We start from the raw sequence: 14,506 nt of genomic DNA on the forward strand, positions 1-14,506 counted from the left end.
TAAACGGATCAGCATTTAGGGTAAGCTAGGCAGTTTCCTTACAATATTCCAATTAAACAAAATTGTTAAAAGCTGCTAATAGTTTTCCTGATTTAAGAGATAATAATCGGCAACCACTTTTTATAACTCTATTATTTAGTCAAAATCCGAAATTAACCATTATACTTTTTAGCCCAAATGTATATGTTCATATCTCTATATATATATATGCACATACATGTATGCATATATATGAACAAAAGATACATAAAAAGAGTTCCAACTTATGAATTTTAAAATAAAATAAAAGATACTAATTTAAGGATTATGATTAAATTTTCTATGTATCTCTATTCTTTTCATTTTATTTCATTTTTATAAAGGATAAGGATAAATTTTTATTTAAGGAACTTTATAGTCATGTTAAGGTATATAAATACTGAAAAAGGCAATATATCAGCCTTTATTTCTAGTGTGGCAAGTTTCACAGTAGTAATAGGGCAGGCTGGCTGTGTGGTCAAACATTTTATGATTAGGAGACATGTGAAATTCTTAAGTGACCTCTAGTTCATTCAGTAAAGACCACAAATGATTCAAGTGCAATTATAGCAGTTTGGGGATAATTTTCATTCCTATAATTTTATTAAGACAATGAAGAGTACTCAAGGGAGAGAGCTTCTAAATTTGTATAAATTTTGAATCAATAAAAATAACAAATATATTTATCTCCTAAAATAATATAATATTTCTATAACTAATTAATGGAGTTTTATTAAAAATAAAGTTTTAAATGGCTAAAAATACTTCCTCTGTTTATAATAAAATGGTGAATAGTTTAATAACAAAGTTGAATAAAAATGAATAGTATTACCTTATGAAGAGCACTTTCTATGGATCTCATATGACTAGCAACACATTCTTTGTCTCTAGAAAAAAAAAAGAAAAAGATTAGGTCTTATGTAAACAAAAACTTTATAAAATGTTAGTAAGCCAATATAAATAATTATTATTAAGAATAAGGGTTCATGTTCTCTTAGAAGTGTATAAATTGACTATATTGTTAGTATTCTGTACCTCCTCTCAAACTTCATATTGTTGACCTGACAAATTACTAAGGTAAGGAATACTTTATAGGAAAGAAAGGACATTAATGATAAAATTCCAAGTTTAAAAAAAAAAGCATATATATAATGTAAAAAGCATATATAATATAATAAGCATATAATTTTGGAAAACATACTAAAGAATCTAAAGGCTAAATTATTCTCATAAAACACTTCTTCATGTCAATACATCATGAATATAAATATTATCCAAATAGACTTTGTCTTCGATCTTATGTATATCATCTTTTGTCTCATAAAAAATTTTAACAAAAATATACATCATTCCTTTTGAATAGGAACTACTATGTAGAATTACAATGTTGTTTCTTTTATAAGATGTACATGTGTTTTTTGAAAATTTTAATGATATAATTAAAAAGTTAAAATATATTTTTTAATTAGTTAGCATTGCTTTACTCTTCTATTAGTAGTATGATGACCACAAATACATAAACCTATAGCTTAGGTAAAATTCTACTAGCAATTTTTTAAGAGTTACTGTTCATCAATATGAAAAGACTTTACAAATGAAGTTTAATCATATAGTATTCTTAGAATCAGAGAAAGTTGGAATTAGAGATCATGAGTTCTAATCACTTTACTTGACAGCTGAGGAAATTGTGAACAAGAAAGGTTAAATGACTTGTCTAAAGTCACAATTGCCATTAGTCAATAGGAACTGGGAAAACTATAAGACAAAAATTAAGTTATCTAAATATTTTAAATGAACATTTCTACATATAAAAACATGGGTTACATACCTATAAGATCTTGAATGATACACACATACAGAGATATACTATGCCATTTTATCTCTCATTTATGTTGCCTCTAAACAGGAATATATGGATATGTATATAAAAACACATATACAAGTCTAACTGAATAATGTTGGTACATATATTGAAAGGTAGAATGACATGGTATGTACAGTTGATTTTGGCATTAAAAATAGTGAATAATGTGCCTTATAAAACAAGTGATCCTTCCATTTTATTTTACAGAAATGCTAATTCTACTTTTAAAATGTCTACTTAGGAAATTGAAAGACTTGGGATGAAATCCTGACTCAAATGCACTGGCTATATGAAAAGCAACAAGTTGCTTGCTTACTTCTTACTTGACCCAGGTAACTTTCTAAGACTGTAAGTTATAAATTAGTTGATTTTTTTATCAGTAGAAGGAATTTCCACATGGTAGCATTCCCCATAGTCAGATCAAAAATATACATTCATACATATATATATATATATACAGATGTATTTATAAAATATAAATGATTATTATTATGGCTTATGTATATAGTTAGGCATTATATAAATTAATCTTTTAATTGTACATGAGTGATTTCTCCAAAGTTAGCCCGGAGTGAATTACAGGACTGGGGTAAAGCCAAAGATTGCTAACTCCCTTCCCTGGGATCTAATCTGGTGATTTCCTTCTTATCTCACAGTAGTTTTGTGACAATATTTTCATAAGATAATAATGTCATGTTATGATTAAAAATGAGGATGGCCGCCGAGATCAAAAGGGAGAACAGTATTTTAATAAAAGCCATGCTGATAGAGATAAACTGACCATGCGCCTGTAAGAAAACCTATTCCAACCTCACCTCAGCCATTTACCTTCCTCTCTCCTCGAGCTCAGGTAACTAAAGAGGAAGCTCCAAGTCACTTCCCCTTAATTTCAAACAGTCCCTCATCTTGAATACGTCATCCAAAACAGGAAAACCATGAAACCCGTTGGACCACGGAAAATGTAGTTTTAAGGACCCCCACAGGTCCACAGAAGTTTGTCAAACACTATATTGAGGTTCAATCCTTCCAAATAGAACCCCAGGTGATTTTAACTAACACAGTCATTAGAAAATAAATTGCCATGATACTACCAAATACTCTAAGAAGATTACTGCTATATTATAACACTGCACATAGAAAATAACTTTTTTCAGAATTTCATGGGAGAGCAAAATAAAAGCATCAAGAAAAATTTCAATATCAGTTTTATAGTTTATATCAATTTCATTACTGTCAAAAATTGAAAATATATGCTTTGTGCATTTATGCTGTTGCCTGGTCTTTTTTTCTTCATAAAGTATATTTCAATTAAAAGATCAGGAAAACCTGAATTCATAAGAAAGTTTCCTTTTGAAAATTTTCCTCCAAATTGACATTACCACTAGAAAATCCATAATAAACATGTTAGTCTTCATAACTTAGTTAAAATTTATTTATACAAGTGTTTTGTAAACTAGCAGTATAACATAATAGAAATATAAAATAATCTTGGGGGAAAGTATTCAAGAAAAATTACTTAATAAAATCTGACTTTTAAATAAATGAATCACATATTTCATACTCAGTGGCTCTATAAGGTAATGACTACAGAAAACTAAAACTACATGTATTAAAAGACTGTACAGGACTTTTATGCTTTTCTTAAGTTTCTCCATAAAATATATCCGTACTATGTTAAGCAAAGAGTTTTCTTTTTCAAAGCTCTATCAATGAATTTCAAAGAGAGATAGCTGTACTTTTGTTTGCTAACACTGTATTATCCAGGGCTAAAACCCTGCTCATGAAAGTAAGAATTGATCTTTTGTCTGTTTTAAGTGATCTCCCCAAGGTCTGCACGCTCACTTTGCTGCCATGCGGAGGGCACTCTCTGCATCATGGATGCTCTCCTCTAGTCGCCGCTTGTCCTGCTCCAGCTGGGTAAGATGTCTATTGAGCTGACGCAAAGATTGATCTTTTCTTCTCAGCTCCATTTTTACCTCAGAGAGACTCTACAAGCAGACAGAAAACAGAGTTACTTGTCAGCCCTGATAATTAACTTCAATTTATGCCATAGGCTATTAAACAAAGAAGAATACCAACTGACTGTGAAGTAGATTGGGGCCATTACACGCCAACGTTTAACAAATTTTCTACAAAAATCTTACTTACTAATTAAAAATTATAAATCTGCTAGGATTTGAAAATGACATGTAGCTATTCGCAATGATCATATATCTGATGTGGAAATATTTAGTTTTAATGTTTAAGGAGAAAAAAATCTCATCTGCCCTCAAAATTTCTGAATATATGAAAACTTTAAGCTTTTAAAATAAAAATGTATGAAAAAATATTTTCTTGTATTACTTAGTTCCATTACATATTTGCCAAATTATATAAATTATTGTTGTTTAGTCATTCGGTCATGTTGACTCTGTGACTGCATGGACTCTGGCACACCAGAGTAAAAGGGCCAAAATCAACATCATTTAAAATATTCAATAGTATTGATATTATAGAAAATGGGAACGTGGCAACCCATTTAAAGAAGCTATGAATATATTTTTCTTTTAATCACTATTTGCTATTCTAAAAAAGTTAAACAAACCTACCTGGTTAATAAATAATTTTTAAATGTCTGACTCATACTCTACTTTTCTATCATTATCATTCTGAATTATTTTCCCCCCATTAAGAGAAACTCCATTGTTGGCAAAGTAATACAATTAAACAAATAGTCCCATATATTAGGCTAGTCTGAAAATCTACATTTAATTCTACATCTATAATCTACCAATTTTCTATCATGAGGCAGGATACTTCAATGTCAGTCTTCTGAAGTCAAGATTAATCATTTCATTTATCACAGTTTGGAATTCATTCAGTGTATTTTCCTTTATATTACTCAAGTCAGAGAATATTTAAACAGTGGTTCCCAAACTTTTTTGGCCTACTGCCCCCTTTCCAGAAAAAATATTACTTAGCCCCCTGGAAATTAATTTTTTAAATTTTGATAGCAATTAATAGGAAAGATAAATGCACCTGTGGCTATCACCACTTCCCTAGATTGCTGCAACACCCACCAGGGGGTGGTGGCGCCCACTTTGGGAATCACTGATTTAAACTATTCTGGTTCTCTTTTTTTCACTATATCTCAATTCAAACAAGTCTTCTAAAGTATTCATTTTCAATTATTAGACTTCAATAACATTCCAAAATATTCATATACCAAATGTGTTAAGTCATTAACCAATTGAAAGGTATCCATTTTTCTACCAGTATTTTGATACCAGAACTGCTATAAATATTTTTGTATATACGGGGCCTTTCTCTGTCTAATCTCTTTGAAAAATGTATTTAGTAATAGTAATAGTAATAGCAATTCTGGGTCAAAAGGTATATTGAGTTTGTCATTTTTGTTGTAGTTTCGAATGGTTTTACTGTGTATTTTTTCTTCTAATTAAATTAGTTCTTCTTTTAAATATTTAGATTATTAATTCAAATATTTGAAAGCCTATCATGTGAAAAAGGGATGATATGTTTTTCACCTACATGCTAGATGGTACTAGGAGAAATGGTCTGGTAAAGAAGCAAAGTAGGCTTCAGATAAAGAAGATTTTCCTAACTGCAAAGAGTTATTCAAAAATTAAATGGAGTACCTTGAGATGTAGTGGGTCTCTAGAAGCCTTCAGGCAAAAGGTGATCATTTGTCACTTACATTGTAAAGAAAACTGATTTTCAGGTATAAGTTGGATCCAGATATATCCTATTAGTTCCCTCCCAACTCTACTAATGAATAGCATATTAATATTAGTTTTCTTATTGTTATTCTCTAAATTTTAAGGTAAAGGTAGAAGAGGTCAGGTTAAAATTAAAATATTTAGGGGCAACTAGATGTTTCAGTGGTTTGAGAGCCAAGCCTAGAGGTAAGAGGTTCTGAGTTCAAATCTGACCTTAGATATTTCCTAGCTGTGAAATGCTCAGCACTTAATTCCAAATAGTTCTTCTTACTTGGAATGAATATTTAGTATTGATTCCACAAAAATAGGTAACATTTTTAAAATTAAATTATTTAAACTTACTTGGAAATGTCTAATATTTATATCAAGGTGAATACAAATTTATTTACCAAATACAAATCAACCATGGAAGATTATAAATTCCAAGAGAATTTTCTATTCTAAATTTTCAAATAAATTTATTTCTGTTTAAAACTTGACAGCTAGCCCTAAAATTTCACTATCTTGCAAAGGAACTTCAGTGGCCAAATGTGTGCTGGACAGGAAGTCAGACAATCATTTTTGGTGCTTAGTGGTAATAAGTTCCTGGCCACGTTCCTTCTCTGATACTTGGGAGATTTTCTAAGACTCTGAGTTAATGATAACTTGGGACTGGCCTTTCAATAATGACTCCCCAAAGGAGAAATAAGGCAAAGCACTTCCTTCTGTTCTTTACAGAGGTACATACTATGGGTTTTAAACACTATTCATAATGTCTGACTTTTTTAATATGTTGATTAGTTTGCTGATTAGTTTTTTCATCTTTTTTATTCTTTGCTAAATAGGCTAGAAGAGAGGAGAGGCACATTAGGAAAAGATAGGTGAGGTGAAAATAAAAGATATGAAAATATTTTTAAGAGAAAAAAACTGGTCCTTAATGTGGAGTGATGGCTACAAAATAACTAGCTTTATGCTTGATCTTGTCTTTGTGTTTTTTCTAATTTCTCATCTGCCTCCACTACTTTGGAGCTTCTTTGACAGACTTCTCTACCATGCTCCAGGAAAGTCATTATTGGAATAATCTCACCAACTTGTAAAGTCTCCATCAGCCTTGGTTCTCCACCTCATCTCTAACTTCTGCCTCTTTGACTGGAAGCTGGAGCTACAAACTCCAAACCTCTGTTTAAGGAAAGAGCTCAGCTCAGAAATCTCATCCCTTACTTGGCTCTACTGTATTGCTTTAGGACTTCTCCAACTGAATTCTCCACCTAAATACCTTCTCTTCTCCTCACTAATACCCAGCTTTCAGCTTCCTTTTCTATAATGTCTTCCTTCCTTAGATTGTAAGCTCCTTGAAGTCAAAGACTGTCTTTTTCTTTACATATTTCTATCCCCAGCTCTTAGGAGAGTTCCTGGCACAAAGGCAGGCACTTAAAAATGTTTATTGACTATTATCTTCTACTTCAAAAAATTAGTTTTTAACCCAAATCATGCTTTCTAAAATGTTTCTCATACGACAGAGCAGGAGTCAGCAACCTTTTTGGTTGTGAGAGCCATAAACGCCACATTTTTTTTTTATTTTATTTTTTTTAAAACCCTTAACTTCTGTGTATTGACTTATAGGTGAAAGAATGGTAAGGGTAGGCAATGGGGGTCAAGTGACTTGCCCAGGGTCACATAGCTGGGAAGTGTCTGAGGCCGGATTTGAACCTAGGACCTCCGGTCTCTAGGCCTGGCTCTCAATCCACTAAGCTACCCAGCTGCCCCCAAATACCACATTTTTTAAAATGTAATTTCATGAGAGCCATACAGTACTCACAGTGCGAGCTCCTGTAACAGTGCCTAAAAGAAAATTGACTTTATGGCTCCTGCAGAAAGAGCCATATCTGGCCCTCAAAAGAGCCAGATATGGCTCAAGAGCCATACATTGCCGACCCCTGAGATAGAGCAATGATCTAAATAATTGGTTGCAAATGTATGAACAGAGTGCATATATGAAAGCTTAACTATAATTTAATGCCATGTAATTCCTTCAAAAGATCAAGAGTTACATTATGAATATACTGTAAATGCTTATTAGGTAAAAGGAAAATGTTAAATCTTCAAAATTACCAGGTACTTGAAAATTTCCAAACATGTAAAACTGATACAAATTACAATTACAAAACCCACATCAAACTCACTTTTTTTTAAAGAATACTTTTCCATGGTTCCATGATTCATGATTTTTTCAACCCCTCTACCCTCCCCACTCCTAGAGCTGACAAGCAATGCCACTGAGTAATACATGCAGCGCTGTTCAAAACCTATTTCCATTTTATTCATATTTGCAATAGAGTGAACTCTAAACATCAAAAACCCAATCAGATCCCCATTGAACCATGTGATTGATCATATGTTTTTCTACTGTGTTTCTGCTCCCACAGTTCTTTCTCTGGATGTGGATAGTGTTCTTTCTCATAAGTATAAGGATGACATTAAAAATTAAGTCTTGTTATATTCCTTTAGAGACAAGAAGTAAAAAAGCTGGCTTGAGAAAGAATTGGAGTTTTAAACAGATCAGAGAGTCAGTTTCAAATGTTGATAGTGTGTGAGGGAGGGGTAGCGGTTTTTCTGTGACAGTCTCTGGCTATGGCAGTTACTCTGGGGGAGGGGGGGAGGGCACAGTTTCTCTCTCTCTCTCTTTCTCTCTCAGAGTGCTGGGAGGAAGTAACATCTTTTCTCTCTCTCTCCTCACTGTCTGAGGTAGAAGGAAAGGAGGGAAAAACTTGAAGGAACTAAGTGATTTTCCTTTTCCAACTTGGGAAACACTAGTGAGTGTCTATTGTTTCATAAATTGTTTTATGTCTGAGAAGACCAAAGAAAGACCTGGTCTTTGGTTTGGACTCTGAGTCTACTAAGGCTCAGAGTCCTAACTTGGTTCTTGCTGAAGCTCAGCCAGGTAGCCTTTGCTATTTTTATTACTTAGAGATAAAGTTAAGATTTACATACTTCTTATAAGGATAACAGTGCTAGTTTTATTGTAGAACAGGGAAAATTTGGGTTAGTCAGATCAGGAAGGATCAGAGTAGCCTGTGGAAACAGGAGAAGCAGTTCCTTCCAGAACCAGGGAGTTTTATTTGGGTGGCGTTAGAATCCTTTAGAGTTAGAAATTTTTTTTTTATCCTTATATTCTCAATAGTTTATTTTTATATTACAAGACTCTCTTTAGTGTCCTTGTACCTGGCCTAGAAAAGAAGTTCACTTATGAGCTTCACTTCAAGTATATAAACTGAAGATACTTTGCAAGCACAACAAGCAGAGTATCAAATCAGTTTATAATCAATAATCAATTCATTAACCATTATTTTTACATAAATCCCTCAGAATTGTCCTAGGAAATTGCATTGCTGCTAGTAGAAAAGTCTGTTAATTCAATTGTGCCATAATGTGTCACTCTGTGTACAATGTTCTCCTGGTTCTGCTCCTTTTACTCTGTATCATTTCCTGGAGGTCTTTCCAGTTCACATGGAATTCTTTCCAGTTCATCATTCCTTTTAGTACAATAGTATTCCACCAAACGATACCACAATTTATCCACAATTTATTCAGCCATTCCCCAATTGATGGACACCCCCCCGTTGTCCAAGTTTTTGCTACCACAAAAAACTCAGCTATAAATATTTTTGTACAAGTCTTTTTCCTTATTAACTCTTTGGAGTACAAACCCAGTAGTGGTATGGCTGGGTCAAAGGGCAGGCAGTCTTTTAAAGCCCTTTGCATGTAATTCCAAATTACCATCCAGGATGGTTGGACCAATTCACAACTTTACCAGCAGTGTTTTAGTGTCCCAATTTTGCCACAATCCGTCCAACATTTGTCACTTTCATTTGCTGCCATATTGGCCAGTCTGTTAGGTGTGAAGTGGTACCTCAGAGTTGTTTTAATTTGCATTTGTCTAATCAGAAGAGATTTATAACACTTTTTCATGTGCTTATTGATAGTTTTGATTTCTTCATGTGAAAACGGCCTATTCATGTCCCTTGACCATTTATCTATTGGGGAATGGCTTGATTTTTTTGTAAATTTGACTTAGCTCCTTATATATTTGTGAAATTAAACCTTTGTCAGAGAGTTGTCTTATAAAAATGTTTTCCCAGTTTGTTGCTTTCCTTCTAATTTTGGTTGCTTTGGGGTTTTTTGTACAAAAACTTTTTAATTTGATATAATCATAGTCTTTCATCTTACATTTTGTAATGTTCCCTATCTCTCTCTTCGTCTTAAATTCCTTCCTTTCCCACAGATACTAGTTTAAGTTCACTAATTTATTTATTATTTCACTCTTTATATTTAAGTCATTTACCCATTTTCCATTTATCTTGGTATAGAGGGTAAGATGTTAACCTAAACCTAGTTTTTCTCATACCGTTTTTCAATTTTCCCAGCAGTTTTTGTCAAATAGTGAGTTCTTGTCCCAAAAGCTAGGATCTTTGGGTTTATCAAACACCAGCTAGCTGAGGTCATTTACCCCTAGGCTCCATTGATCCACCTTCAAATTCACTTTCTTTTGACAACATTAAGGAATTCTTGAGAGCAAAAATAACTCTTAGAAATACAAAAGTATATTTGGAAATTTGAAGTAATTTGAAATCTTTAAGGTAAAAATTTTGGGTTTCCTTTATGAAGATGCCACTAGTAACCTGTGACAAGTTGAATACAAAATTTTAGCTGTTTCCCTTCTTTCAGTCATAGCATTAATAAGGGTAAAGATAAAGAATCTGTAATCTCGTCAGTGTTGAGTAATCCTTCCATAACACAGATCTCACCTAACTGGAGAATTTTGTTAATTACTGAATTTTAATATATGACCTTTTGATCTATGAATAAGACTTATTTATATAGTACATAAAGATATACAAAGCAATTTCCTCATAACAATTCTGTGAACTAGATACTTGTTATGTGATTTTTGCACGGGGGAGGGGGTTTAGAAGAAGGGATATTTCCTTCACTGAAACAGATTATAATGTCTCAATGACTTGGTGAATGATGTTTGTGAGAAATGCATGTCTGAAAATTTTTTACCTCAGGACAATCTGGTATTGAGAACTTCAAAATTTAGGATGGTTTTCTGACAAAATCATATATAAAATCTATCACCGACCTATAATATGATCCAATCCAGCAAATACTTAAGTGCCTTCTGTGAGCAAGATACTTTGCCAGATGTTGAGGAAACAAAGATGAAGCAAAAAAAGTCCTCAAGGAGGTTACATTCTATTGCCAATATGCAAGATGTAAAAAGATCACACACACACATATGTTCATACGCTAATAATTTATGGAAGAGAAAGAAAAAACACTAAAAAAAAAAAAGGAGATATCAAGAACATCTTCCCAAAGGATATTGTGCATGAATTGAACTTTGAAAAAAAATTCTAAGAGGTAAAAGTGAGGAGAGAAAGCATTTTGGAAAACCTGTGCGAAGAAACGCAGGTAGAAGATGGAATGTCCAATTTAAGGAAAAGCCAAAAGAACACTATGAATGAAACGCAGAGTACAAGGACAGGGTAAGAAGCCATAATCTGTAATAAGCCTAGGAAGGGAAGCTAATGCAGGATTGTGGAGGGTCTAAGATGGGCAAATGAGAAGCTTATATTTTGTCCCAAAAGCAACAGTCAGTAAAGGTTCTTACGCAGAAGAGTTTCATGGATAAGTTTGTGCTTAAGGCAGAATATTTTAGCTTTGATACTAAAGATGCATTGGAGAACAAAGACTTGAAGCAATGAGTCCAATTAGAGAGATATTATAATAGTCCAGATGAAAAGTGATGATAAGCTAAACTATACAGACATGGGAGTGAAAGGCAGACAACTGGAAGAGATGCTATAGAGGTAGAATCAATGGTATTTGACAAATAATCAAAAACTTTCTAATTTTTTTTATTTTTTTATTCATCTCAAATTTTACAAAGCCCAATAAAACAAGTATTTCCATATACAAAGAAAAAGAAAATGGTACATAAATTTAATCACAAATATCTTATATGTTTTAGCTTACTTTTCTCCATATCTACATAATAAATCCCATCCACAAGCATCCCAGTTTCTTTCCCCTCTCTCTGCATCAGAGAAGGTATCATCCCAGAGACAGACATGTTCATACAAGTTAAATCTTTCATGTTTTCACCTTTTGGTTTACAAAACCTTTCCAATTTAAAAGGGTCTTTCAAACCTTATCCTTTATTGCCATTGTGATTTCCTCTTTTTCCTCTTTTTTATTCCCAGTTATGATAAGTAAAATGAATGTGTGAGAAAGCTTACAGGAATGAATATAGACTATAACTTTTATAACAGAATAATACTAATTTCATCCACAGAGCAATAAATTCCAAGGTCTTGGCACCATTATAAGACTGAATTTTTAGAATTCCTGTGACATTTTCTGATATAAATTATAACATTATGATATATATAGATATATATGTATACACATACACACATTTTATTGCCATTTCAACTGTATACATCATTCACCTTCCTGTGTACAGAAGTACAAAATGAAAGTTCACTACCATACTCTATCCTAGAGAATAGACTTCCTCACACATGACTGAATTTCCCATATATATATATATTTCCCATATATAATATAAATATATATTTATATATATGTAATATAAATATATTTTCCTATATATAATATAAATATATATTTCCTATATATAATATAAAAGATTATGTAGAAAATGCTCTATATACATATAAAGTCATAAGCAAGCTTTGCAAAGTGATTAAACTAAGAATAAAAATGAGTAAAAACAAAGAATAATTATGGATATGAGAGACACACAATGTGCCCTAGCAGATAGAAAACTGGCTTCAAAGCCAAGAAAATTTGGGTTCAGTTCCCACCACTGACACATGTGGGCTGTGACCCAGGACAAGCCTCTTAATCTCTCAATGCTCCCAAGCAAGTCCCCAAGCCTATAAACTGCAGAACCAGTATAGCTCTTTCTATTTTGATGTAGGTAGCTCTCTACAACTGATAAAATCATAGGTATAATTATTTTTAATGGATATCAAATCTGACAGAATGGTACTCTCCATTTTAAAGCAGTAAAGAATACCACCATAAAGAACTCCAAACACCAATGGTCTTGTTGTATTCATGGAAACAGCTATCTACTCTATTATGTAGGTATAAGGGCATTCATTGTTTGAGAACCAAAGTTGGTTTTAAAAATCAAAAATTTAGTCCTGTTATTCAACTTCCCTACCTTTATGGATGAAACTGTTGAAATTCCTAACATTGTGCTTGAAATAATATGCCTTTTTATTGAGCTTCTTTTTCTTCTGTTCAGATTGATCTAATTAAAACCCTTGATAAACTTTATGGACTCTAATATTTCCAAGTGAGTGACTGAAACCAAGAGGGTTCGCCTCAAGGCAGCAAGGCAACAATGATAAGCAGCAGGTTAGCCACTAATTTCTCAACCAGGGTAGATTGTGAAAGTGTGATGTTCTGATATCCAAGAAACTGTTCAGGAGAGAATAGGATAAATCAAGTTTAATAACTCTGCTCCTAATTGTTCCCCCAATGCTCAACTCTAATTACTTGGAGAACTCTCCTGACTGTCACCTGATATTAAGTTGTTGGAGGCTGAGCCTGGAACAGTGAGATAATCAATAAACATTTAGTGGGGAGAAGAATGAAGATCCTGTTAAGCAGTGGGAACCTGCAGCACCCAAAGCCCTTCTGCTCATGAGAAAACCTATGGGACAACCATAGTGATTGCAAAGCAATAATCCAAAGCACTGTTTTTAGGCCTTGAGGCCTTTAGGCAACAGTACATTTGAGAAAAAAAGGTTAACACGGTCACCCTAATTACAGCCCACTTTCACATACTTCATATATAAGCGAAGACAAGCCAATTAGGTAGAAAGGAAGATAAGGGAAGTTTTATTTGTATACTAATTAAACCCCTGATGAAATTAAAGGAAAAACATACAGCTCTGTAATTGTGTCTGAGAAAGGTCACTTCAGGTTCAGTTATCAGAACAGCACAGCCTTGAGATATTTCACTTAATCCACAATATAGCTCTCACTTTGTACCCTGGGTCTTAATATTTACAAAAATGAGAAAATTTCAAAGCCTGATAGGGCATTTATCTTTAAATATTGCTATGAACAATTTCAATTGTTAAAAAGTTAAGTCTAAATATGATAAGATGTTAAAAAAGGAAAAGAAAAATGGGGGGGGAGGGGAGCTATCCATAGGAAAAAAATCTATACCACAATGCTGTTTCTTAGACATGCTGACTTTTCACTTTCTATCCAAAAGGTTTTAAAGCAACTTTAAAAAAACATTCCCCTAAATTTTCTACCCTTAATAAACTGTTATTTAGTATAATGATTATACATCTTCACAAATTCATATGATCACTGACCATCATGCTTCATTAGCCACAAAAGTATCTTAAGTACAAATTCATTTGTTATCAGAATCCTTACATCTTTTGTCTTAAAGGGAATATAATAAACAATTTGGACCAGGAGATTACACTAACAAAATGGGTTAGAACAGGGAAAACAAATAAGGGACAGAAAATCTCAAGCATAAAAGGATTGAAAAGTGCAGAAAATAATTTTTTTCTAAAGCTTAAAACATTAATGGCTTGACAATTTTTTATAATAAACTGTGAATTGGAATAAACATTTTGTTCATTATCCTAACTTGTCAAAACACTTCATAAAGTAGATTCATATTTTGTAGCCCTCTTGAAAAGTTCTTTTAAAAGCTAGCATAATGAAATGACTATAAATACCATAAGCTTTTTCATTTTAGTACAGGCAAGGTAATTTAAAACTATTAAAAAATACACAAAAGATATAATTGTTGTGAGGATGAATGAAAATCATTATAAAATTTAAAAAATTAAGTCCCTTG

At 32.6% G+C, this 14,506-nt stretch overlaps 1 protein-coding gene across 1 annotated transcript in view; it reads right to left on the reverse strand.

Annotated features, from left to right (window-relative positions):
* Positions 1-14,506, reverse strand: part of CCDC171 (coiled-coil domain containing 171) — a 508,587-nt gene that overhangs the window by 171,809 nt on the left and 322,272 nt on the right. Inside the window, exons 21-22 of the mRNA XM_044685358.1 lie at positions 3,725-3,870; positions 851-905 (exon numbers count right to left, since the gene is read on the reverse strand). Of these exons, the coding sequence (XP_044541293.1) occupies positions 851-905; positions 3,725-3,870 (201 nt within the window). The remainder of the gene's footprint in view (positions 1-850; positions 906-3,724; positions 3,871-14,506) is intronic.

The sequence above is a fragment of the Gracilinanus agilis genome, chromosome 1, assembly GCF_016433145.1.
Source record: "Gracilinanus agilis isolate LMUSP501 chromosome 1, AgileGrace, whole genome shotgun sequence".
NCBI lineage: Eukaryota > Metazoa > Chordata > Mammalia > Didelphimorphia > Didelphidae > Gracilinanus > Gracilinanus agilis.